Source organism: Balaenoptera musculus, chromosome 9 (genome assembly GCF_009873245.2).
Source record: "Balaenoptera musculus isolate JJ_BM4_2016_0621 chromosome 9, mBalMus1.pri.v3, whole genome shotgun sequence".
Lineage (NCBI taxonomy): Eukaryota > Metazoa > Chordata > Mammalia > Artiodactyla > Balaenopteridae > Balaenoptera > Balaenoptera musculus.
Window position 1 is genome coordinate 48,371,099 of NC_045793.1, and position 24,593 is coordinate 48,395,691.

General features: G+C 43.6%; 2 protein-coding genes and 1 long non-coding RNA gene across 12 annotated transcripts in view; 2 read left to right on the top strand and 1 right to left on the bottom strand.

Moving 5' to 3' along the window:
• The window catches only part of CPVL (carboxypeptidase vitellogenic like), a 137,390-nt gene extending 135,453 nt beyond the window's left edge, over positions 1–1,937 (top strand). The window contains exon 13 of the mRNA XM_036863184.1: positions 1,896–1,937. Coding sequence (XP_036719079.1) covers positions 1,896–1,922 — 27 coding nt within the window. The 3' untranslated portion in view covers positions 1,923–1,937. The remainder of the gene's footprint in view (positions 1–1,895) is intronic.
• Positions 1–19,778, bottom strand: part of LOC118900666 — a 60,702-nt gene extending 40,924 nt beyond the window's left edge. For 9 of the 10 annotated variants that reach the window (XR_005021199.1, XR_005021192.1, XR_005021196.1 and 6 more), the window contains exons 1-3: positions 19,695–19,778; positions 4,216–4,348; positions 564–674 (exon numbers count right to left, since the gene is read on the bottom strand). This is a non-coding gene — a long non-coding RNA (uncharacterized LOC118900666). Of the gene's footprint in view, positions 1–563; positions 675–4,215; positions 4,349–17,914; positions 18,000–19,694 lie in introns of those variants that run through there. The other variant, XR_005021193.1, reaches the window with a different exon arrangement.
• The window catches only part of TRIL (TLR4 interactor with leucine rich repeats), an 87,271-nt gene continuing 79,910 nt past the window's right edge, over positions 17,233–24,593 (top strand). The window contains exon 1 of the mRNA XM_036863174.1: positions 17,233–20,159. Within this exon, the coding sequence (XP_036719069.1) occupies positions 17,727–20,159 (2,433 nt within the window). The 5' untranslated portion in view covers positions 17,233–17,726. The remainder of the gene's footprint in view (positions 20,160–24,593) is intronic.

Genomic DNA, 24,593 nt, shown 5'->3' on the forward strand with positions numbered 1-24,593 from the left:
AGCAGTTTTGGTAAAGTGGTGAGGCTGAAAGTCCTAACTGGAGAAGATTCAAGAAGACAGGGAAGAGAAGGATTAGAGACAGTAAGTGCAGACATCATTTTTCTAGTAGTTTTGCCACAAAAAGGAAGCAGACAAATGGGGCAGTAATGGACTGGGGTCAATAAATGTTTTTTTTCTTTTAAGATGCAAGAAACAACAGCATGTTCGTATTCCGACTGGAATGATCCAGTAGAGCGGGAGACACTGATGATATAAGAGAGTGAGGAATGAATTGCTAAAATGATGTATGGGCACCCATACAGGCAAACAGGCACCCTCAAACCCTTCTGGAGATACTGCATACTGGGTCAAACGTTTTGAAGGGAAATATGGCATTACGTATCAAAATTATAGATGCACATATTCTTGGACACAGCAGTTTTATTTTCAAGATTCTATTCTGCAGATATTAGCATCTAGGTGCAAGGACACATTTTCACATTATTTATTAAACACTGTATATAATATCAAAAGCCTAGAAAAAAACTTAAATGTATATGGATAGTGGATGGTTAAATCCATACCTGGAATACCATGCAGCATTGAAAATGAGCTTGATCTACATGTACTGTTCTGGAAAAACCTCCAAAATTACTTAAGTGAAAAATATCAAGGTACAGAAGAGTACATGGTACCTGTGAAAAAAAGTAGAGAATAAGATGATATGCAAAGATAGAGTTATAAATTGATATAAAACATATGTTTGTATGTGCATGGAACACTTCTGAGAGATGTGGACCTACTTCCCACTGGATATCCTTTTCTAATGTTTCAATTATTTTTAAGAAGTGTATTTATTATTTTTCATTAAAATTTAATAAAAATAGAAAAAAATCTTTGCTAAAAGGAGAAAAGTAAATTAAAAAATTCTGTCTGTGTGTTACTTTATTAATGTAAAGGAGATTTTCTTATATAATGTTTAAGGGAGAAATGCCATTATCTTCTAGGTTGTTTTGGAAGGAATGGGGAAAAAAATTCTTTTAAATTGATTTTTACTGAACCAGCAAGGTCTTTACTCAATATGTGCAATACTGGGATATAAATTCTCATTATGTTTACCCAATATAAAAGATTTTTAGTTTCAAATATAATATTTTAAGTCAACTATAATTCAATTAAGAAAAAAGGATTTTTAGTTTCAAAGTGTATTTCTGTTGGGCACACAATAGGCATCCCATAAAAACATTTTGGGTTGAATCAGATCACTAATTAGATGAATGTCAACTGTAAGCATTGGGAAATGGAATTTAAATACAAAACATTATTGAGGCTCCCTTCTTTGAAAGGTGAGTTTGTGGGACTTCCCTGGCAGTCCAGTGGTTAAGACTCCGCACTTCCACTGCAGGGGGCACAGGTTCAATCCCTAGTCAGGGAACTAAGGTTCTGCAAGCCGTGGCACTGCCAAAAAAAATAATAAAAAATATGTAAGGTTTTAAATAAATAAATAAATAAAGGTGAATTTGTAGGTGTGTATACATGTATGTGTACTTAACATAGATTAGCATTTTTTCTTTTTCTTTTTAGTTTATTGGATAGAACATAAGGGTGCTATGAACTAAACCAGTAAGTTATTTTGATATAATTTAGCAAACCATTTAATTATATCATTAATAATGAGGAAGTTATCAATTAGGAACAGAAAGGAAAATGAGAAGGAGACCAATCGGCAGTAGCAGAAATTATCCTTGAGGTTGGAGTTTAAAAACACACTTGTACTGAATTCAGAGGATATTCTAAACACAAAGGTTCTCATATTAATAGTTCTTAAAAATAAAGAACTATCCATTAGATACTTCTGAAAAGGGAAAGTGGAAATTCATCATTTTTAGTGTGTCAGCCTGGAATCTCTTATTCAGTACTTTCATGAGCCACATTCATATTGAAGACCACATTGATGATCCTGATGGATGACAAGACCTTGAAGTGCCTTCTGAAACATCAGGTAAGACTGCATTCCTTTCTATATTTTTAGTATTAAGCATAATTATTGTAATCAAATCTTTTGAAACCTAGCACTCTATGCCACATAATAGCATCATATATAATAATCTTCTCATTTCCCAACCTTAAGGATATTTTAAGCATTAGGAATTCTCTGCTGTTTAAGCTTGCATGTTTTTTCTTTCCCTAGTTTACTGAATTATTTATTAGTTACACAGTATTCAGACTCTGTGCTAAATGCCACTTCTCTTTCAGTTGGAGTACAAGTACCTTATTCTGTTTCATTGTCAGTTTTAAAGCTCACCTGAAGCTAAGGAAGTAATCATTCATTGTGATAGAATTGCTGGGATGGTAGTATAAATATTTTCAAAAACACTGGGATTTTGTTTTTAACATTGGGTCTATTTGCTGCTTTTTTGTTAATAGACAGTGATATAAAGGCAATATATAAAAGCTTCACACTAAGGTGCAATTATTTGTAGGCAAGATCTGCACCCTGTCAGGCTTCCAAGATGAAAAAAAGCTGAAATTTGGTTTGCTGACAAAATGTTCATCTATTTGGATTTAAATAGGAATTGACTGATGAAGCATTCTTATACTTAAATGAGAGTCTATGCAAGATGCCGTAAACCAGCATTTTTCAAATTTTATGGTGTGAAGGAATCAGCCGGGGATTTTGTTACCATACAAATTTGGGTTCACCAGCCTGGGATGGGACCAGAGATTCTGCATTTCTAACAAGCTGATGTTGTTGGTCCACAGACCTCACCTTGAACAGGAAGGTACAGAGTAGTCCTCAACCCTAGCTGCATGTTATGGGGGAATCTAAAAGAAATACAGATGTCCAGGTCCCACAGATGTCAGATCAAGAGAATCAGGATCTCTGGGCATGAGATTCAAGCACTGCTAATTTTTTTTTAATGTTCCCAAGTGCTATGCACTGAATGTGGCCCCCTCAAATTCATATGTTGAAGCTGTAACCCCCAATGTGATAGTATTTGGAGATGGGGCCTTTGGGAGGTAACTGGGTTTGGATGAAGTGATGAGGTGGGGCCTTCATGGTGGCATTAGTGTCCTTATAAGAGGAGACACCAGAGAGCTTGCTCTCCCTCTCTGCCATGTGAGACACAGTGAGAAGGCAGTCATCTGAAAGCCAGGAAGAGAGGCCACACCAGAACCTGACTATGCTGGCATTCTGATCTTGAACTTCCAGCCTCCAGAACTGTGAGAAAATAAATCTCTGTTGTTTATGCCACACAGCCCCTGGTATTTTGTTATGGCAGGCTGAGCTAAGACACCAGGTGATTCTAATAATATGCAGCCTAGGTTAACAACCATTGTTGTAAAGGGTATTGAGGTGGCATGATCCTAACTCTGTTTTAGGATACTTACAACCTACTCGGGGAGTTAAGACTTGGGCCTATAAAAGTAAAAGCTAGTCAAATGTAAGACTGGGTCAGAGAGGTAAAGAGTATTAAGAGATCCAGAACAAGAGAGGAGACAGGGTTGGGGTGATGAGGGAAGAAGGCTATGTCACTTCTTAAAGAGTCTTGCTGAGGACCAAATTTTTAAAAATTGAAGGCATAATTTACATGATACAATGAAATGACTACAAAGATATTAAGCATTCAGTTATGACTGTTGATCATTGTATACACTCATGTAATCAACCTTAATCAAAATATAGAACACTGCCATCACCCCAGAAAGTTCCCTAGTATCTTGATCCTATCTAGCCAATTCCCAACACTCACAGAGGCCACCACCATTCTGATTTCAATCACCATAAATTAGCATTATCTGTTTTAGAACTTCATATAAATGGAACCCACGGTACTTTTTTGGTCTGGCTTCTTTTACTCAGCATAATTATTTTGGGATTTATCCACATTACTAATGTATCAATACATGTCATTCCTTTTTATGGTTGAGTGACATTCTATAGATATACCACAATTTGTTTATCCATTTACTGTTAATGGACATTTGAGTTGTTTCCAGTTTAGGGTTATTAGAAATAAGGCTACTCTGAATATTCTTCTTAAATTCTTTTTCAGAAACATGTTTTCATTTCTCTTGGGTAAATACCTAGAGGTGATATTTCTTGGCTATGGGATAGATGCATGTTTAACTTAATAAAGAATTTGCCAAACAGTCCCCTAGAATGATTGTATCATTTTATGCTCCCCCCAGCATTGTACAAGAGCTCTATAGATAGTTGCTACATGGTCTCACCTTAGTGTTGTTAATATTTTTTTATTTTAAGGCTCCATTTTTTTTTTAATGCACTCATCTGTGTGATGACACCAAGACCTTCAAGAAGCAATTTAGCATAGTAGTTAAAAGTATTGAGTCCTTGCAGGATAATCTAGAAACACAAAGAGAATTACTGATATAATAACCCTTTGACCCAACAATGCAAAGTCTAGGAATCTATTTACCTTTATATCTGCTCAAGTACAAGATAATAAATGTACACATTTATTCACTGAAGCATTTTTTTGCAATAATATAAGGTTAGAAAGAATGCAAGGGTTCAATAACAGGCAACTGGTTGAATAAACTGCAGGACATCACACAATGGAGTTCTAAGAAGTTCTAAAGAGAATGAGAAAGGCTTCTGTGTACTGAAATAGAGAGATCTCCAAAATATACCATTAAGTGGAAGAAAAAAGCAAGGGGTATATATATGAATTGGAGAGGGATTAAAGTAAGGCTATATATCTACACCACACACACACACACACACACACACACATACACACACACACACTTATATATGCAAAAAAACCCCACTACACTGGACATATAAATAAGAAACTAATAAAATATTGTTATGTAGGAGGGAAGGGAGCAGGGGTAGAAATAAGAATTCTTTGTGAATATTTTTCCATGTAATTTTGATATTGAATTATATAAATGCATTACCTGTTAAAAAATTACAACTAAAAAAAATCCTAGAATTGAAAAACCTAAACATATATCAAATTGGTAACATGATCACACAGAAGAATTATAGAAAGAAATACCCTGATTTTGTGAAAGTCTGTGAGCTCATAATGATACTCGAAAAGAGAAAGGCAGAAAAAAATTAGTTGTCATCATTGAGGTTGTTGTTAAATTCCTCCTTTTGAGAATTGATGACTAAAGGAAGAAGCAGTCCAAAATGCTTCCCCAGTCCAAAATGTTTGTCAGGGTAACCAAACAGATCTAGTTGATTAGGGAAAGAGTCTCTTCACTAAGAAATGGCAGCTAATTAATATAGAAAAAAATGATAACGTTAGAAAAATCACCATTTTGTGATTTCTAATGAACAGTAATTCAGGCAAGGGCTGTCAGATGGAGCTGGCCAGTAGGTGCATAGTTGAGGGGAAACTGCACATCTGTATGGTATTAAAGTAAATCCACACAGAATACTTTCTGGTTACAGGGGAATAACATCCCTCTAGAGCAGCAAGCTCGGGCTGTCATCCCATAACCAGAGGACAGTCTGAGTTTCAGGATCTAATGGTGGAAACCAGATGGCATGTACCTCCTGATGGAGTGCCATATGAAACACACAACAGCACCCAAAATGTATTCGAGACAAAATTTTATTAACGTGAATTGACCAAGCTCTTTGATGTAACTTCCAATTTATAGGAAATACAGGGGACAGAGGAGCAAGCTAAGTGACCACATGAGGAAGCAATCAGACAAACATTGAGAAGGAAAATTAGTAGATGAAAAAACTGACTGTTTTAGATTAAAAATACCTAAGGGACATAAAACCATTAAAAATGCATGGCCCAGACCTAAATCCTGATTTGGACAAACCAGCTTTGGGGGAATAGCTGGGGAACAATTAGGGTAATTTCAATATGATTGCAGTATTAGATGCTATGAAAATTTATTGACAGGGAAAGAGAAAGATTATTATTAAAGGAAAACAAACTCATCATGATCTTGTTTTAGTTTAAAAAATACATGTGTGTGTATAAAAAGATCTAGAAATATATATAATAAAATATTAACACTTAACAGTTTCTGGTTGGTGGGTGTATTAGTTTTCTATTGTTGCACACAAATTACCAAAAATTTGGTGGATTAAACTTTTTCTGTAAGTTAGAAGTCCAACATGGTCTCACTGAGCTAAATCAAGGTGTTGGCAGGGCTGCATTCCTTTCTGGAGGCTCTAGGGGAGAATCCATTTCCTTGCTTTTTCCAGGTTCTAGAGGCTGCCCACATTCCCTGGCTCATGGTCCTTCCTTCATCTTCAAAGCCAGCAACAGCAGGTCAAGTCCTTCTCGTACTGAATCGCCCTGAACTTCTCTTCTGCATCCCTCTTCCACTTTTTAGGACCTTTGTGATAATCGGGTTCCATGAAGATAATCCAGGATACTCTCCCATCTCAAGGTCAGCTGATTAGCAACCTTAATTCCACCTGCAACCTTACTTCCCCTTTGCCATGTAACTTAACATGTTCACAAGTTCTGGGGATCAGGACATAGATATCTTTGAAGGGCCATTATCCAGCCTACCACAGTGGGAACATGATATTTATCTTCTTATTGTTGCTCTCTGTATTTTCTGGTTTTCTACAATGCATATATGCTGCTTCTGTAATAACAAAAGGCTATTCTTCATTGAAATATAAGTATAGTGACGGGGGAGGAAACAATATCATTAAGTGGTAGTATTTTGGAGATCACGGCTATATACCTATAGTAAGAATAAAGAAAACATGTGACCTAATTATATGTGAATAAGTATTGGTGGCTTGGAAAATTTCCACTGACAGAATCATATTAAAAAATCCTATAGTTCAAACAACGTGTATGAAATGGCAGATGACATTCTGGAAAATGCTATGTATCTGAAAAATGACTCTAGTGATGACAAGGACACTGTGATCAAAGATTCATGTGAAAAGTGTGAATGACAATTTTCATAAAATGTGAGTTCAAGTCTCAGCTCTGTCACTTACTAGCTGTGTGACCTTGTGCCAGTTATTTAACCTCTTCTTGCTTCCATTGCATTATCTATAAAATGAAGCTAATAACTGTACTTTCCTCATGGTGTTACTGAAGGATTAAATGATTTAAAACCTGTGGAGGGCTTAGAACCGTGCCTGGCACATGACAAACACTCTGTAAATGCTAGTCATTTTTGTTTATTTTTCTGGCAGGTGTTTGTAGCCACCTGTCTCAGATGGAAAATCACTCTGGATTAGTTAAGCTGGTACTTATAATCTATCACCTTTAAAAATCATGAGAGTCATGCACTGATTATCAATAGGGTTCTTACACCCACAGGAGACTACAGTAATTACCCTGAGGGTTTCACTATTGGGAGTTTTTCCCAAATGGCTGGGTTCTCAGAAAACACCCCACCAGTGCCAGTACAGTGGCTAAATAATAATTCTGAAGCATCAACAATTACTTAGCCCAGAATCATCAATACGACGAATGGCACTTACCACTATGGGATTCTAACACTTGTAACCTGTTAGAAAGAGAAGTCTAATAATTTGCTAGTTTGACAACTTGGGGGCAAAGAAAACAAGTTTTCCAGGAGGATGAGAGACTGGAGACAACTTCAGTATATATCATCCTGCTCATTGTGAATTGATATTAAACCAATCGGATACTGTGAGTTGTTGAGATCAGTCAAGCACAAATAAAACACCACATTTGAAGAACTTTATCATTAACAAACTCTAGTGATATTGAATAATGTTCCACGGAAGAAATGCAATAGATTCTTTAATGTTGAAAGCTGGAAGGGATCTTAGTGATCATTTTAATTCAGTGTGTCTCAGACTAGATTCATGGTCCTACCTGCCACCTCCCATTTCTTTTTTCCTTTGTTTTCTGCAGGATTTTTTTCCCAAGCCTTGAACATGCTCTTGTACACTGTGACTCTCCAAGACCAAGACCTGGTATATGACCCATCCTGACCACAGAAGCTCCTCCTTTTTGCCCTTATAATTTTTTAACTTCACAAGGGCCGTTACTGGTGATAAGAACCCTCCGGGCAAACGACGATGTATTATAGCCATTTCATAGAGCACAATGCCCAGAGAGGCCAAATGATTCACTTGGTGAACTAAATGATCACAGAGCTGGCTCAGAATCTAGGCCTGTTTGTAGAGCTCTCTGGAGAGAACCTGTGTGCTGAAGACTTTGTGCCCTGGGCCTGAGCAGCCTGGAGTAGAGCAAAGGAACAATGAAAAGATGGAAACAGAACCTACAAGGAAAGGGAGAAGAAACAGTCACCTGAGAATGTGCCTTCCTCCTCTGTGCCTTTCTGCTCAGCCTAACATTTATTAAAGACCTACAATTTAAGAAAGATATCGTTGCGTGTTACAGAGGATGACAAAAAGCTGTGCATAAGACTTGGTCTTGCCCTGGAGGACCTCAGATGCTCAGTGAGAAGGCACACAGGAAGTTGAAAGGTTAGCAACAATCCTATTTTCCTAACACTTATAGTTTGTAAGAGCTTTCACATATATTTCCCAAAACTCATATATTGGGCAAGTATTATCTGTCCCTTTTTATACATGAGAAAATGAACCACTGATCAGAGAGACTGTGACACGGTTCAAGGTCAGAGACCCAGCAAGTGGACTCCATCTTCTGACCACCCCATACATATCACATGGGCAGTTTATGACAAATGTTTGGCTTTTTGATGACAACTGCAAATGCTTTTGGGGTTTTTACACTGCATACAGTAAATTGTTTGACTGTATCCAAGATGATTGACATTATTAAGACTGATTTTTAAAAAAGGTTTATAAGAAAAACAATTTGTAACAAGGGAAGGAAGACATGGCAGGGCAATGGAGAAAGCAAGAGTGAATATGGTATCATGTACTTTTTTACCAAAGATTTTTAACTGCAAAAATAAATGTTCAGGGACTTCCCTGGTGGCACAGTGGTTAAGAATCCACCTGCCAATGCAGGGAACACAGGTTCAAGCCCTAGTCCAGGAAGATCCCATGTAACACGCAGCAACTAAGCCATTGTGCCACAACTACTGAGCCTTTGCTGTAGAGCCCAAGAGCCACAACTACTGAAGCCCGTGCGCCTAGACCCTGTGCTCCACAACAAGAGAAGCCACCACAATGAGAAGCCCGTGCACCGCAACAAAGAGTAGCCCCTGCTCGCTGCAACTAGAGAAAGCCCATGCGCAGCAATGAAGACCCAACGCAGCCAAGAAATAAATGAATAAATTTATTTAAAAAAAATGTTCATCACAGAAAATTTTGATTGCAGAGAAAAGTAGAATGAAAAATAAAATCTGTTCTCTCGTCAACCAAAGCAAAGCAGTGTTCAGCCATCCCTCACTCCCCCCGATTTTTAAAGTCATACACACTATAAAACTTGACAACTTACATTAAGCTTTTGAAAATTCTTTAGTTCTAAATATCTTTAAATGGTAACAACCACTTTTTTTTCAACCTACAATGTATCATAGCAGACAATAAAAAAGCATTCAAGTTTGAGGTACACCAATTACATTTTGGAAATTAAATAGGGATGCGTAGAAGCTGGAGGGGTGTCCTTACAGATACATTAGCGTTCTACCAACAGAAATGTTTGATCCTGCCCACAGCCAGGCTCCAGTGCTGCGGCTGGGACCTTTGATCTTGAGTCCCACTCCAGCATATGGTGCTACTAAGCATAATCAAAGTGCAAATCTTTATAGAAATTACAGAGACTGAAAAAGGGACGGATGCTTCCTTCCTCTAATTTCCTTTCCTGCCATGTTCCTGGTCTTAAGTAAAAAACATTTGGTCTTTTGATGAAATCTGCAAATAGTTTGAGGGTATTTTACACTGTATATAGTCAATTATTTCACTGTCCAAGATTATTTCCATTACTAAGATTGACAGTGTTTCTTGCCAGAACAGAGTCATGGTTTTCGTGCTCAATTACCACATGGGTATGAAACTGCCTCCACTATTTTGGCCCCATACAGTGATATTAGAATAAGGAGACATCTACAGTTCTGGGGGAGGTTTTTTGGGTGGGGAGTACTTGCCACTTGTACATTCCAGATTTTGATAAGAAATCACTGAATATTTACAGGATGAGTTGCTAATCCTTGAAATTGATACTCTTCAAAAGAGGTGTCTTCCCTACAAATATTGTTAAGCCATTAATTATAACAATTCAGATCAAGTTGTGAGAAAAATAGTATTTTTTTATGAAATTCCCTTCAAATATATCTGTCAGTCCACCAAAGACAATGGGAGACAATTTCTGAATTAAAATATTGAAAACAAAACTCGTATTTTGTCAAAGTGGATCATCTGTGCCCTCTCACCAACATCCTGCAGTTAAGTTTGAGTGACTGCAACGCACCAGGCCTCAGGCAAGTTTGCAGTTTGGAAGAAATGTGGACCCAGGAAAACTTTGTGTGTTGTTTCTCATGGTTACTGATTATTGTGCCCAAGCCTTACATAAATTGTTTTTAATAATGCAGTTATTAAGAGAAAAAAGAGACACCTAAAGCACCATTCAGAAAGTTTAGTCAAGTGCAGGTGAGTGCACTCTCAGGGGGTGGGCACTGGCCCGGCCTCTGTCTCTCCTGACCAGGCAGCACCAAACCTGGTTGGCAAACCTGGTTGGCTGGTGCTTTTATTGGACCAATTGCTAAATATTTTGACTATCACCCCAAACTGGCCTCATTAGTTGTAAACATAGGCTTGTATCAACAGGGAGCCCAGCGAGGTCTAACTATAAAATCCTGGGGTCAGAAGTCAACAGTTTAGATTGTGGTCTGAACTCTATCATTACAGCGGTGGATCATTCCAGAAGTTAGCTAATTCCTTTAATTCTTAGCATCCTTGCCTCCAAGTTGGGGATATGAATATTCCTCACCTAATTGCCTTATGAGACATGTTGAGGTGAAATCAGATATTAAATATGAAAGCATTTGTTTTAAAATTTTTTATTCATTTCAAAGAAATCCATAGTAATTGTATAGCATTTAGAAAATGCCAAAGCATAGGGTGTAAACAATTATTCATCTTCTCACCATGTAAAGATAACAACTGTTAACATTTCAAAAATTTTCTTCTAGCTTTTTATGAAAACCCTTTGACAGTTCAACAATAGTTGCTGAGTACTACAAAAATGAAATAAAACAAGGCTGATGTCCTTCCAGCTGGGTGGGGATATAAAATGGTTAAATAAATGTTATTACTGTAGTATAAAGAAATCCAAATGAAAAAGTACTGAAAAGCTGTACCATCATACTCAACTACAGGTCTGGTCCCTGGAGATGACAAATATTTCAGTATTTAGGAATAAGGGACACTTTTATACCTAAAGCATTTCCTTAGGCGACTGACTCAATTCTATTCTAAGGGAGAACATCATTATATTACTGCTATAAAATTTCAGGTGCACAGAAACACTGTACACTGTAATCGTAAACAGTATGTGGATTTGCATTATTTCCTATGTTACGCTCAGCCACCAACCGTCTCTCCATTTTTAGCTTTTGCCAGACTGCCCACAGTTCACTGTAGTTCCTGTAGATACACAATCTATTTGTACACATCGGTTTCAAATAATCAGGCATCTCTGAACTGATGGATAAGGATGTTCCTTGGACATAAAATCCTTGGACTCTTTTTTCCCCAGACATAATTTCCTTGAACTGTTGGAAGCAGTCACCTTGTAAATGGCCTTAGACACATACAGTATTATGTGGACTGATGCTTTCTACAAAGGTTTTAGCTCTTTATTATTTTCTTCCCAAAAGATAATTACTATGAGCATAGCAAATGGTGCTCATCCTGTTTATGATGGCACCATGCTCCCAGATTCTTATATGCATTTAACTCCCCGGCTATGCTTAGCTCCCAGAAGGCATGGACCTTGTCTACTCTGTCAATCCCTAGGCTCCTAGAAAAGGAGACATTGAAATGTTTGAATAAGCCTGTAAGAATTCTCATTCAGTCACAATACCTAAGACGATACCTGGGAATGTGCTAAATAAAGATCACTAGGCCCTGTTCTGGAGGTTCTGAATCAGATTCTCTGTGGCTGGGCCTAGGATCCTGTATTTTTAATAAGCTCTTCAGTTTCTTCCTCTGTAAAATGGGGATAACAGTAGTTCCTACCTCACTAGGTAGGTGTGGAAATGAATGAGTTACTTTATGTAGAGTGTTTAGACTACTGCCTGGCACTCAGCACTACATCAGTGCCAGCATTACTACTGTTGTTACTAGAATATGATCAGCCAATCATGAACAGGTGTTCTGGAAATAGTGTCTATTAATTTTCTCAAACTTAAGTGTGCATAAAAATCATCTGGTGGCTTATAAATGCAGGTGCTGGGGCCTTGCCCCCTGAGATTCTGATTTAATAAGGCTAATACCTATCCAGGAATCAGCATTCCTATATTTCCTTAAGGGCAAAAATGGAGAATCAGCAGATATACTGTAAACCCGTGATTCTCTCATTCACATTGCTAATCCCCAAGACAAAGAAACTTGCCTCTCAGACTGGGGCTAAGATGAGGCTCAATTCAGATAAAGAGAGTTTTGGGGGTCATTTGATAGCATGCCAAGGAACCACTGGGACTCTTGGTTTCCTACTTCATCTGTGTCAGGGGCCACACTGCCTGTCTGGGGTTGGCTCACTAAGGATGAGGAAACAGCTGCCGTCTCTGCAGGCTGCGCTGAGAAAGTTAAGTCTGCCGCTCCAGCAGGGAGTGGCAGGCCTACCTCTCCCTGCAGCGGGGAGCTAGGCCTGAGCTCTTCTCGCCTAACCTGTCCTGCACCAGGGCAGCCTGGGCCAACTCATTCTAGCTCCAGGGGCTGCTGAAGACATGGCCTGGAATCCTTCCTGCCTCTATAGCTGAAGATCAAGGGAACCACAGGTTGCTTGGGAAGAAAGTGTGTACATCCCTGGCAAGCCCAAGATTCCATGCCTGGGCAAGAATAGCTGAAAACCCTTATGCCACATATATGTGTCATGGAACCAGCCCAGAGTTGCTTGTGCTTCTGAAACTACCCCCAGAGTGCTTGAGATTTAAAGGGCAAACTTTCCAAAAGTGAAATGACAAAGCTCTTGTTTCTCTTACAAACAGCTTTCCTTCCTGGATTTCTCTACTTGTGATTATGCAAATTATACATTTAAGCATAATCAATACTTGACTCTCCTGGAACCTGATCAAGCTGGGATCCATCCATAAACAAAGACATTACATAGTTAAGAGATAGGCATTTAAATGGAGACAACTCTGTCCTTACTCTTACTAAAAATTATTGCTTTTTATAGAAAATTAGGTATAGGCTATGTTATAATAAAGTAGAATTTACGTTTTAAAAAATGCTTTCCTTCAAACTCCTGTAATTTTTCTCCTTGTTCTTTAATCCAAGTACATGTACTTTCTTCTCCTAAAATGCTACATATGGACAGACATCTCCAATGTTTGAGAAGCCTGGGTTTAGAGCACTGGTCCATGGTTCCTCCTCTTAGCTCTGGGTCCTGCGTTACCAGGAGTCTCCTGGAGGTCTCCCAGGCATTACAGTTGAAATCCCAACCCACACCTCCAGATTCTTTTGACAGCTACCCTTTAGCCTTCTCTTGGCCCTAGGGGTATACACTTGTGACATGATTGGTCTCCAGGAGGACAGATGGGAAAAAGGCCTGCACAGACTTAGGCAATTAAGTAAGGAATTCCAGGGTCCCAGGAATCCTGAGCAGGAGTGGGGATGTGGGCAGTGGGTGGTTACATATCTTTGGAAGCCTGAAATCAAAATCCTGCTCTTATGGTGAGGGCCACCCAAAGGAGGACTGGAACACGGCCCTCTAAAGTGCAGGGTCCAGGGTAGGGACCTAGGTTGCCCTGGTCCAAGAGTGTACTGTATATATAGTATCTATATAATGCCTGCACATATGTTACATAAGTGAATACCTTGGTCTGGATGTTCTGTCAAAACATGTCCCACACAAATCTCTGTCAGAGATTTCAAGGTTAGAGACGGCAAGAACTAGAGAGAGAACATTTTCTTTGTGTGGCACCTACTTTATTTAGGCAGAGATACCTCTTGATGTTGCAGTGCAGATGTGATTATGTCAACTCCCTGCTGAAAGCCTTAAAGGGGAATAAGGGACTATTTATTTGGAAGTCATTGTATGAACAGGTTGTGTGACACTATTAAAAAACACAGATGTCAAAAGAATCTCACCAACAAAGATTCAGACAGAAGATTTGGAGGTTTCTCAGTCACTCTCTTGCACCTGTCCCCAGGCTTCCCCTCTTCCTGCCCTGCTCGCCATCACATAGGTAGTACTCAGCACTCCCCTCCTCTGGAAGCCTTCCTCAAGCTCTCAGTCCAGCCAGGTGCACCTCCTCAGGGCTCCCACAGCACTGCAATTGCTCCCCGCCCATCAGTCTCCCCGCTAAGTTGTTGCACCCTGAGGTCGGGCCCTGTGTCTTATCAGCACTGCCTTCCCACAGCTCATCCTGGGATTCGGCACATGCTAAATTCTCACTAAATGCTTCTTGCCTGATCACCAGCAGCAATACGGAGTTACTTTTATAGCTCTTCACTACCAGGGGCTCTAAGACTACCAAATTCAAGCAAAATTTTAACTCCTGAAGAGAGACATGGTCTGAGAATAAATCAAACACCTGAACACACAGCACCACAGACATGGAGACCATTGGGGGGCACATATGGATATCACATATGTGTAATCTGAAGTTTTTTAATGTCATTCATTCGTAAAGTGGACCTCAGGTTATATGCCTATAAAAAGGGAAGCATTTCTTTAAAAGATGGCAATCACGCTTTTTCAGAAAGAACGTATACGCGCACATACACACACGTACTTGACCTGCAGATCTCAAAATTTTACCCTTACTGAAACTAGATTAAGGGTGCTAGCGACACCTATCAGAAACTGTTTCTACTTATTTGAAATCTGGCATACTATTATCTATTTTAAGCAAGGTTAACTACATGGGGCAGATGTGTTACTTCAAGAAAACGGAACATCATGGAAAACCAATTGTCTTTTGACATGAAACCACGGAAGATGTTATTTTTACCTGCAATCCAGGACTACTGGTAGAAATATTAGGCACTGGATAATAATACCCAAGACATTAAAAAATACTGAACAACTGCAGGGGTCTGATAACTTTGTTAATCTTACTTAGAGGCATCTACAAACGGAACAACACCCTCAGTGGAGTAAGCGATTAGTCCAAACTGTAGTGACCTCTGAGGGAATGCCCCTCCTGGCCTCGTTTACTCTGAAAGTTTTCTTGGAAGAGTCAGGAAAAGAGGAAGCTTATGCAAAGGAGGAGGGTCTGATTTCTGCTTCTTCCTCTTCCACATCACACCTCTCAGTTTCCGACCTCCTTCCCGCTCAGAAGGCCGTTTGTGCGTCCCAAGGCTAGGGCCTCAAAAGCAGATGCTGCTACAGCTGCATCCCAGGTAGATCTAGTGGCTCAATTTGAAAGCCAGCAGCTGCTTAGTATTCTTTCCTCTGAACAATCGAGTCACCTCTGTTGCCACCAAGGACTGAGGTCCTCCTCGCAGCTTCTGGGGCCCAGATCAGAAATTGTGCTACACGGTACAAGCTTGGGCCTCACCCTCTAGGGCAGCCAGACCTTCATAAGGAGGACTGGAGTCAAGAACTAAACGATTTCAGAGGTTTCTCACAAGGAGAACTAAAACCCAAACTACCAAACTGCCTGGGCAACTTCATCTTTCATCTTGTTCAGAAAGATACTTGGTTCCCCAAGTTCATCCTTTATTAGAAATCTCAAAACAAATCACAAGCAAACTTGCTCTGCTCACTGTGCCCTGAATGGACATTTCACTGCCTCCCTACCTTCCATTCTCCAGCCCCATCTCCCTGGACCCAAGGTCCCTGCTCATCCATAAGTGTTCACTGACTATGCTGCCAATGGTCTCACTTTTCTTTAAATTCACTTGCTTATATGAATCGCTAAAGGAGCCAATTAATCACCATTGAACATTGGAATTATTCAAAATCATTTGCATCTCAGCAGCTTTCTCATACTACAGCCTTACATTGTTATTTGACCTTTCCTGTCTTGCCCTCCCCACTAGATTGTCAGCCTCTTGAGGTAAGGCTATGTCTCTCTCCTTTAATTTTCCACACAGTAGGTCCTTAAAATTACGTTTTCTGAACATCCTGGGATGAGGGTAGGGAATGGCTTGCAGGAACAAACGGTAATTAACAGCTCTTTCTTGCCCATTCTCCTTCTCAGCTGGGGCTGCCCTGAATGGAGCCATTAATGCTCCACTTCCTATTGATAATAAGTGTGAAGACTCCCCCAACTAAACCAGGTCTGAAAAATTGTGGGCCAAATTTCTGAAGATCACCGCAAGCCCAGGCATAAAGGGGGAGGGCCCAGCAGGTAGCAGTTACCAGAGGGTCTGTGAAGGTTATTTTATATATATATATATGCACACGTGCAGAGCCTGCCCCAAGGGCTCTAAGACTGGAGGAGGATTAATGGGACTAAATCACCTAAATCTGACACTTTCACGGTGGCAGAACCAGTTCTGAGCTTCCTCCATGCTCTTGCCTACAGCAGGGCCAAGCAACTACTCAGTTTAGATCCCTAAGAAGGGGCGGTGCCTCTCCTCGGCTATTGGGCACCAGTACAACGATGTCAAAAACCCAAGCACGCAACAGCCAGAATGGCTTGACCTAGCCTCTTCTGACAGTAGCCCACCGACAGCTCTTGGCAGCCAGCCTTGTGCTGCCCGAAACTTCCCGTAGAACGCTGGCAGGTTCCGTGCTGCCCCAACTTCTTGCAGGGGGCCACCAGGAAGAGCAACTGTCTTAAAAACGAATAAAACGAGTCGCGCTCCCACTGCTTCGAAGCGACTGGTGTGCTCGTCTAAAATAAAAAGGTTTCTGTCTGCAAATCCCGTTTGCTCGCCCGGTAATCCACCCCCGCCCCCAGCCCGGCGTGTCCGACTCGTACAGCTGTTTTTAATCCCTACTTTTCTCACTTGGCGTCCCGGGCTCCGGTTGACCAGACGCGGAGCCACTTAGCGTTTCCTCCTCCCCCTACCGGGGTCTGTCCTCCCTCCGCCATCTCCTTCCCCCCGCCCCCCCGCCTGTATCCCCGGGGGGCAGAGTGTGGGAAGAACGAATTTCCGCCCGGTTTGCTCGCCACTCGCAGACTTGGGTCCCTTCCGGACGCAGCCTTGCACACCCCCGGCTCCTCCCGGGGCTGTTCCACCCAGGCCGCGCTACCGGTCCCGGACTGGGAGCGAGGAGGCGCGGGCTGCGGGGGCCGAGCCGCCCCGGCGCAGCAGCCAAGCCGCGCCCGGAGGAGCTCTTGGAAGGGCTCCCGCCTGCAGCTGGGGAATCCGCTGGCGGGGAGAATCCGTGCCAGGGAATCCAGCTCTCCGGACTCAAGCTGCAAACAAAAAGCTCAGGTCTTGCTCCCTCCCTCCACGCCCCCCCGCCCCCGACGCGCACCCGGAGAAAGTTCTGCAAAAATGCAACAAGTAGCACCCGGAGCTCGCGGAGCGCCCTGCGCCTCCTGACTTGGCCAGGCAAAGCCCGCCTGCAGAGACCCGGGCCAGCCACCGGACAAAGGGCGGAGGAGGGGCTGGACGGCGCTGCGAAGTCCGAAAGAGGCCATTTAGCGACTCTGGCCAGGCCAAGGGGAATGCAGAGGAGACACAGAGCCGGCGGGCCAAGAGGACGATCCGGCCGCAGAACGCAGGGCGGGCGGCGATGGAGGCTGCCCGCGCCTTGCGCTTCCTGCTCGTGGTGTGCGGCTGCCTTGCGCTCCCGCCGCGGGCCCAGCCGGTGTGTCCGGAGCGCTGCGACTGCCAGCACCCCCAGCACCTCCTGTGCACCAACAGGGGGCTCCGCGCCGTGCCCAAGACCAGCTCGCTGCCGAGCCCGCAGGACGTGCTCACCTACAGCCTCGGCGGCAACTTCATAACCAACATCACGGCCTTCGACTTCCACCGCCTGGGGCAGCTCAGACGGCTGGACCTGCAGTACAACCAGATCCGTTCTCTGCACCCCAAGACCTTCGAGAAGCTCTCGCGGCTGGAGGAGCTCTACCTGGGCAACAACCTCCTGCAGGCGCTCGCCCCGGGCACGCTGGCGCCGCTGCGCAAGCTGCGCATCCTCTACGCCAACGGGAACGAGATCAGCCGCCTCAGCCGCGGCTCCTTCGAAGGACTGGAGAGTCTGGTCAAGCTGCGGCTGGACGGGAACGCCCTGGGGGTGCTGCCGGACGCCGTCTTTGCCCCCTTGGGTAACTTGCTCTACCTACATCTGGAGTCCAACCGGATCCGTTTTCTGGGCAAGAACGCCTTCGCCCATCTGGGGAAGCTGCGCTTCCTCAACCTCTCTGCCAACGAGCTGCAGCCCTCCCTACGCCACGCGGCCACCTTCGCACCGCTGCGCTCCCTCTCCACCCTCATCCTCTCGGCCAACAGTCTGCAGCACCTCGGGCCGCGCGTCTTCCAGCACCTGCCGCGCCTTGGCCTACTCTCGCTCAGGGGCAACCAGCTCACGCACCTCGCGCCCGAGGCTTTTTGGGGGTTGGAGGCCTTGCGCGAGCTGCGCCTGGAGGGCAATCGGCTGAGCCAGCTGCCCGTGGCGCTGCTGGAGCCTCTGCACAGCCTGGAGGCGCTGGACCTGAGCGGCAATGAGCTGTCCGCTCTGCACCCCACTATCTTTGGCCACCTGGGCCGGCTGCGCGAGCTCAGCTTGCGCGACAATGCGCTCAGTGCCCTCTCCGGGGACATCTTCGCCTCCAGCCCAGCCCTCTATCGGTTGGATCTAGACGGCAACGGCTGGACCTGCGACTGCCGGCTGAGGGACCTAAAGCGCTGGATGGGTGACTGGCACTCGCAGGGCCGGCTCCTCACCGTCTTCGTGCAGTGTCGCCACCCTCCGGCCCTGCGGGGCAAGTACCTGGATTACCTGGATGACCAGCAACTGCAGAACGGGTCTTGCACAGATCCCTTACCCTCGGTTTCCCCGACTGCCGAGAGTAAGCGGCATGCCCTACCCACAGCCCCGGGGAAGGAGGTGGCGCCCCCTGCAGGTGCCCTCGCGGAGGAGCCGCCACCGCAGCCACAGCCACAGCAACGGGGTCGATTTCTGCCAGGGGTGGCCTGGGATGGGGCCGCCAGGGAGCTTTTGAGTAACCGCAGCGCCCTAAGGCTGAGCCGGCGGGGCCCGGGCCTCCAGCAGCCGAGCTCCAACGCCGCTGCTGCCGCGGGCCCGGCGCCACACCCCCTGGACCTCCTCGAGAAGCCTGAGCGGGGACGTCCGACTCCGTCGGATCCTACCCACACGGAGCCCACCCCGACGGCCACGCTGGGCTCTGCGCCAGCCGGCGACCCCTGGCAGCGCGCGGCGAAGCAGCACCTGGCTGCGCAGCAGCAGGAGAGCACCGCCCAGTCCGACGGCGGGGTCGGCCTGCCGCCGCTGGTATCCGACCCGTGTGACTTCAACAAGTTCATCCTGTGCAACCTGACCGTGGAAGCAGTGGGCGCCAACAGCGCCGCGGTGCGCTGGGCGGTGCGCGAGCACCGCAGTCCCCGGCCGCTGGGCGGCGCGCGCTTCCGCCTACTCTTCGACCGCTTTGGCCAGCAGCCTAAATTCCACCGCTTCGTCTACCTGCCTGAGCGCAGCGACTCGGCCACGCTTCGCGAGCTGCGGGGAGACACCCCCTACCTGGTGTGCGTGGAGGGCGTGCTAGGCGGCCGGGTCTGCCCGGTGGCTCCCCGGGACCACTGCGCGGGGCTGGTCACCCTGCCGGAGCCTGGGAGCCGGAGCAGCGTCGACTACCAACTGCTGACCTTGGCCCTGCTGGCCGTCAACGCACTGCTGGTACTCCTGGCCTTGGCGGCCTGGGCGTCACGCTGGCTGCGTAGGAAGCTGCGTGCCAGGCGGAAGGGCGGGGCCCCCGTGCACGTTCGCCACATGTACTCTACCCGACGGCCCCTGCGCTCCATGGGCACCGGCGTGTCCGCCGACTTCTCTGGCTTCCAGTCGCACCGGCCGCGCACCACGGTGTGCGCGCTCAGCGAGGCTGACCTCATCGAGTTCCCGTGCGACCGCTTCATGGACAGCGGGGGCGGCGGCGCGGGCGGCAGCCTGAGGCGGGAAGACCATCTCCTGCAGCGATTTGCCGACTAGGTAGATCCGGGCCTCCAGGGGTGTGGAGACCATCTCACTGGCCTTGAGGAGCCACCTCTCCGCGGGCTCCCGCAGCCCACCTCAGGGGAAGATCTCATTTTATCCGACCTTCTCTTTTCCCCCTTTTGTGCGCTTGCCAGAGAGGCCAAAGGGGACAGATGGCTAATTCTGCACCACCTCCCAATCCCAGTGCTCACTCGTGAAGTAAATGGATGGTATTGGTGGTCAAGACCAAGAGTAGGAGACAAATGGATGGTGGGGTCCAGAGGTGGGAGGCCTTCTTAACGTGCAGACATTGGTGCAGCTATGAGAATGGATTTTTTTTTTTTTTAGCATTGTAATGCAGTAGGCTGGTCCCCTTTGGGATAGAAAGGGGTGCACCTTGCTCCCTACGTCACCAGAAAGAGATTTGGATGCATGCTTTTTTTGTTTGTTCAGTGTCAAACTGAGGAGTTTTGTTTCTATTTAAGGAAAAAAGAACTTATTACCATTACAAAGGAGGCTTGGCAACTGACTCCACTGGCCTGGTGGTCTCTGCCAAGAAGGGTGATGTTGTAAACAGGTGGTAAAGTTTAACACACTCGCGGAGGAACTCTTTGTTGGTTGATAGAACATTCAGGAAAACTTAATGTTTAAATAATTAGAGACGCTATTTTTTTTTTTCAACAATGTGAAGAGCTCTAACATTTAACAAACTGACCAATAAACTCAAGGACTATTTTAGTTGAGCCGGGCAGTTCAACTATTTTCCTTTTAACATTAACACCACAAAAACTTTTGCTGACCTTGGGGTTAACTAAGATTACATAGTTTCTCAGGAGAAGGCTGCATGCAAGACTTCTCTGTCAGGGTTGCTCCTGTGGCTTTTTAATTTTATTTTTTTAAACCTATATGTGGAAAAGGAAATGTCAATGCCAGGCTCTATAGAAGAATGTAACGTGTACATAACCGATGACCCCATAGGGAATGCCGGTGTTCTAGTTCACTTACCACGTCTCTGACAACCTGTCCAGATTGGAATAAATGTGATGTGGTACTTCTCACGTTTTTATCAGTGACATGCAGTCGACTGTGCCCTACTTCTCTTGAGCTGCACAGTTAAGTGATCAAGGTAATTTCCTAATAGGAAGTGAGCAAAAGGTGACTTGCAATTGATAGTATAATGTTTGATCATGTTATTGTCTTTATATGAAAGAGTAGAGGGGGAAAATGTGAAAAAAATGTACATCGGTGGTTGTGTGTTTCTACTAAAACCAGAAGATTATGAGTACTTAAACCTCACTGTGAAATAATTATATATTTTGCAAATGAATCCCTCCATTACCCAGTGTTTTTTTCCATGTTATTAAATCTTATCTTTTAGTTAATAATTGCAGTATTTCTTTTAAAGGTTTTTGTTTTAAACTTAGGGTTAGGCTCCTTTATTTGTTCAGTTGTTTTCAGCTATTTGGGATACTTTCATTCCCTGATATTTATGAAGTAGATGTTTATCACTAAATGTAGGGCTTTGGTTTACATTAATAATTTTGTGTGTGGTCTAAAAACGCAGTCACTTGGAAGATGTACAGGATGGTTGTATTCACCGTGGTTATAGATTCATTGGCAGTGGGGTGCCGGGGAGGCCGCTACAAAGGTGCTAAGGCTAACAGTGAATCTTCTGTTTAGGGCCTTAAGCCCCCGAGGGTCCTGAAGACTCAGGGAATCTATCATAGTCCAGGGATCCTTCAACCCCATTCCACTCCTTTTATGTTTGGCCTCCATTGAGCCAGGCCTGCCGTTGTCCCAACAGCTGAGTAGGGACACAGGGATTTAAATGAGCTGATCTTTGTTTATGTTCAGATGAGTAAATGTCCAGACCACTTAAAGTACAGCTGTTTTTCTGGCAGTCTTATCCGTGGGGTCCAAACTTAATAAACCACAGGAAATAGACTGTTATTCTTAGTTTGCTGCCAGGGCTTGCTTCAGATTCCAAGCGTATTGGTACTTGGGAGAAGTGTAGTTGTTTGCTCTTATTTGCAACCTTTTGGTTATCTTGCACCTTTTGTGCTCCTAGCTTTTTCATTCAGAGAGCAATTGCGTTTCTTAGCTCTCGCTTTTACACAGTAGTGTAATAAAGTGAGTCCCATTGAAAGTCTGAAAAAGACCTCTGGTTCTTCCCACCACCTACCCTTTCAACTGCAAAAATCACTGAAAATGCTTAATGCCTAAATCCATGTAAAAACACTTTCACTGGAAAGTCTTTCAGTGGGAAATGAATAAATGTTATACATTGTTCTGTTCAGTTATGTCAATAAACCCACTTACTAACGGAGATGTTTTCTTGTTGGAGTTTCCAAATATTTTATACCCTTTCGTAATGGTACACTGCATTTTTCTACAGCAGTTTTCATCAATGGAAATGAAACATAAGCTGGGAGTCTTTCCTCTTTCATTGTCTTTTAATTTCCATTTCCACAGTAGAGTGTGGACTTAATTTTTAAGAAATGCTGTGTGACTTTCTAGCCAGAGAAACAATGAGATGACTCTAAAAGCAGGTGGTCAGCTGTGGTGTGAAAATGCTGTTAAAACACCAGTGACAGCAAAATGATGGGTCTCAGCAGGATTCAGCTGTTTAAAGGACACTGAATTAGAAGTCAAGCCCTTTGACTCTCATGGTCAATGAGAAGGAATTACCTTGAACTGGAGGCCATCTTTGCCATTACGAAGTACATGAAAAATAAAATTCCTAAAGAAAAAAAGAATAAACTTTGTAAGAGGTAGGAGTGTTCAATTAAAGAGCCATTGACACAGTCTGGAATGTGTTGGGGTCCTCGGCTCAGCCAGTAAGATGATTGCTTTCATGAGGGCAGATCATTTTGTGATGCTGCCAGGTAATAATTAGCATGTGATCAGACCACCTTCACTGATTTGCCAAACACCTGGTTTTCACCAGAAGTACAGTAACAGGGGCAGCTACTGTATATTAAGAAACTATTACAATAGACACTGGATTACCTGGTATTTGTACTTAAGCACTCCCCCCTTTGCCTCTGAGAGTTGGGGATAAGTGATAATGAAGCATTCTCATGCCAGAAATGTATTCAAAATTCCAGACCATGACCCGGGATGAAGACAGATTCCTTCCCAGCCTCATATCTTCATCATCTCAGAGAATTATAACATCACTAAAGTTCAGAATGATTTTAAAGAAGTGGTGAAAGAATTTTAAGTCGTCTGAGATTGCATTCTTTCCATTTACTTAATCTCTTTGTGCCTTCGCTTCTGCAGCAGTTAAAATGGGAATCCTGGGTCCTGACTCCATAGTGCAATTTTAAGGAATAAATGGGTAAAAAGCGTTAGCACCGGTTACAGGGCAAGTGTTCAATAAATATTAGATGTATTATTAGTAGCAGTATTCTGTGTGCAGGATGACAGTTGTATGATACATTTTAGAAGTTTCACGGACAAGGCATTCTGCCCTAACCAATTAGAAGATTCATATAATGAGATTACAGTGACTCTCCCTTCCCCTTGTTTTGTTTAATTGAGACTCTTCTGTAATTTAGTGTGGAAGGATAGCTCTTGAAATACTTTCTCATTACTTAAAAGAAGTGAATATGCTAGTACTTGAGCAAACTTTCCTTTGTTTAGTAAACTGTTGGCGTAAGTTAATTCATCCTTTAGATCGGAACTAAGGCTGCATGAATGGTCTTGCTTACATAGGGCCCCTCTTCCCGTTAATTTAGTGATAGCATTTCCAAGTGTCCTTGTACTCTTAGTTTACTCAGAAGGATACTTTGCACACACAAGTGCTTTTTTCCTAGGGATTTCAGGTCACTTCATCCTTCCCAATCATGTGGCAAATAGTGTTCTTTTCATTTTGCACGGGAGACTGAAGTTTTTGGAGATTATACTTACTTTTATTGACTACTGAAATAATTAGGAAAAAATGTAGCTTCCTGAAACCTGGTTGCTTTATCTTGAGGCAGACAACCAAAATATCCCATTACATATGTTTGAGAGATTTTTAAGCTCCAGGCAATGTGATTCCGTAGGGACACAGAAACGTGGCTTTGTAGTTTGGCTGTGAACTGGCATCGGACACTAGACAAATAAATTGTCATGTGCCAACATTGCAAGCAACAGCAGCTCCTGGCTGTGGAACTTCATAACATTTCTTTCAAACTCACCAAAGTTTTATAAATGCCAGCGCTGTGCCATAGTTAATGCTGAGACAGGTAGCACTGTTGTATGTTAAGACCAGCTGTAGCCAAGTAGCAATTATTCACCTTTCCAAGTTACAGTTTTTGATGAAGTAATGCTTACCCTACAGCTGACTGTATACTTAACTCTTAGTATATGTTCACTGTAGCATGTGCAGACATACTTTTAATGGTGACCACCCTCTTATTCCTTTCTTTCTCAATTGTGGTGTCTTTCTAAGGATTTTTATTT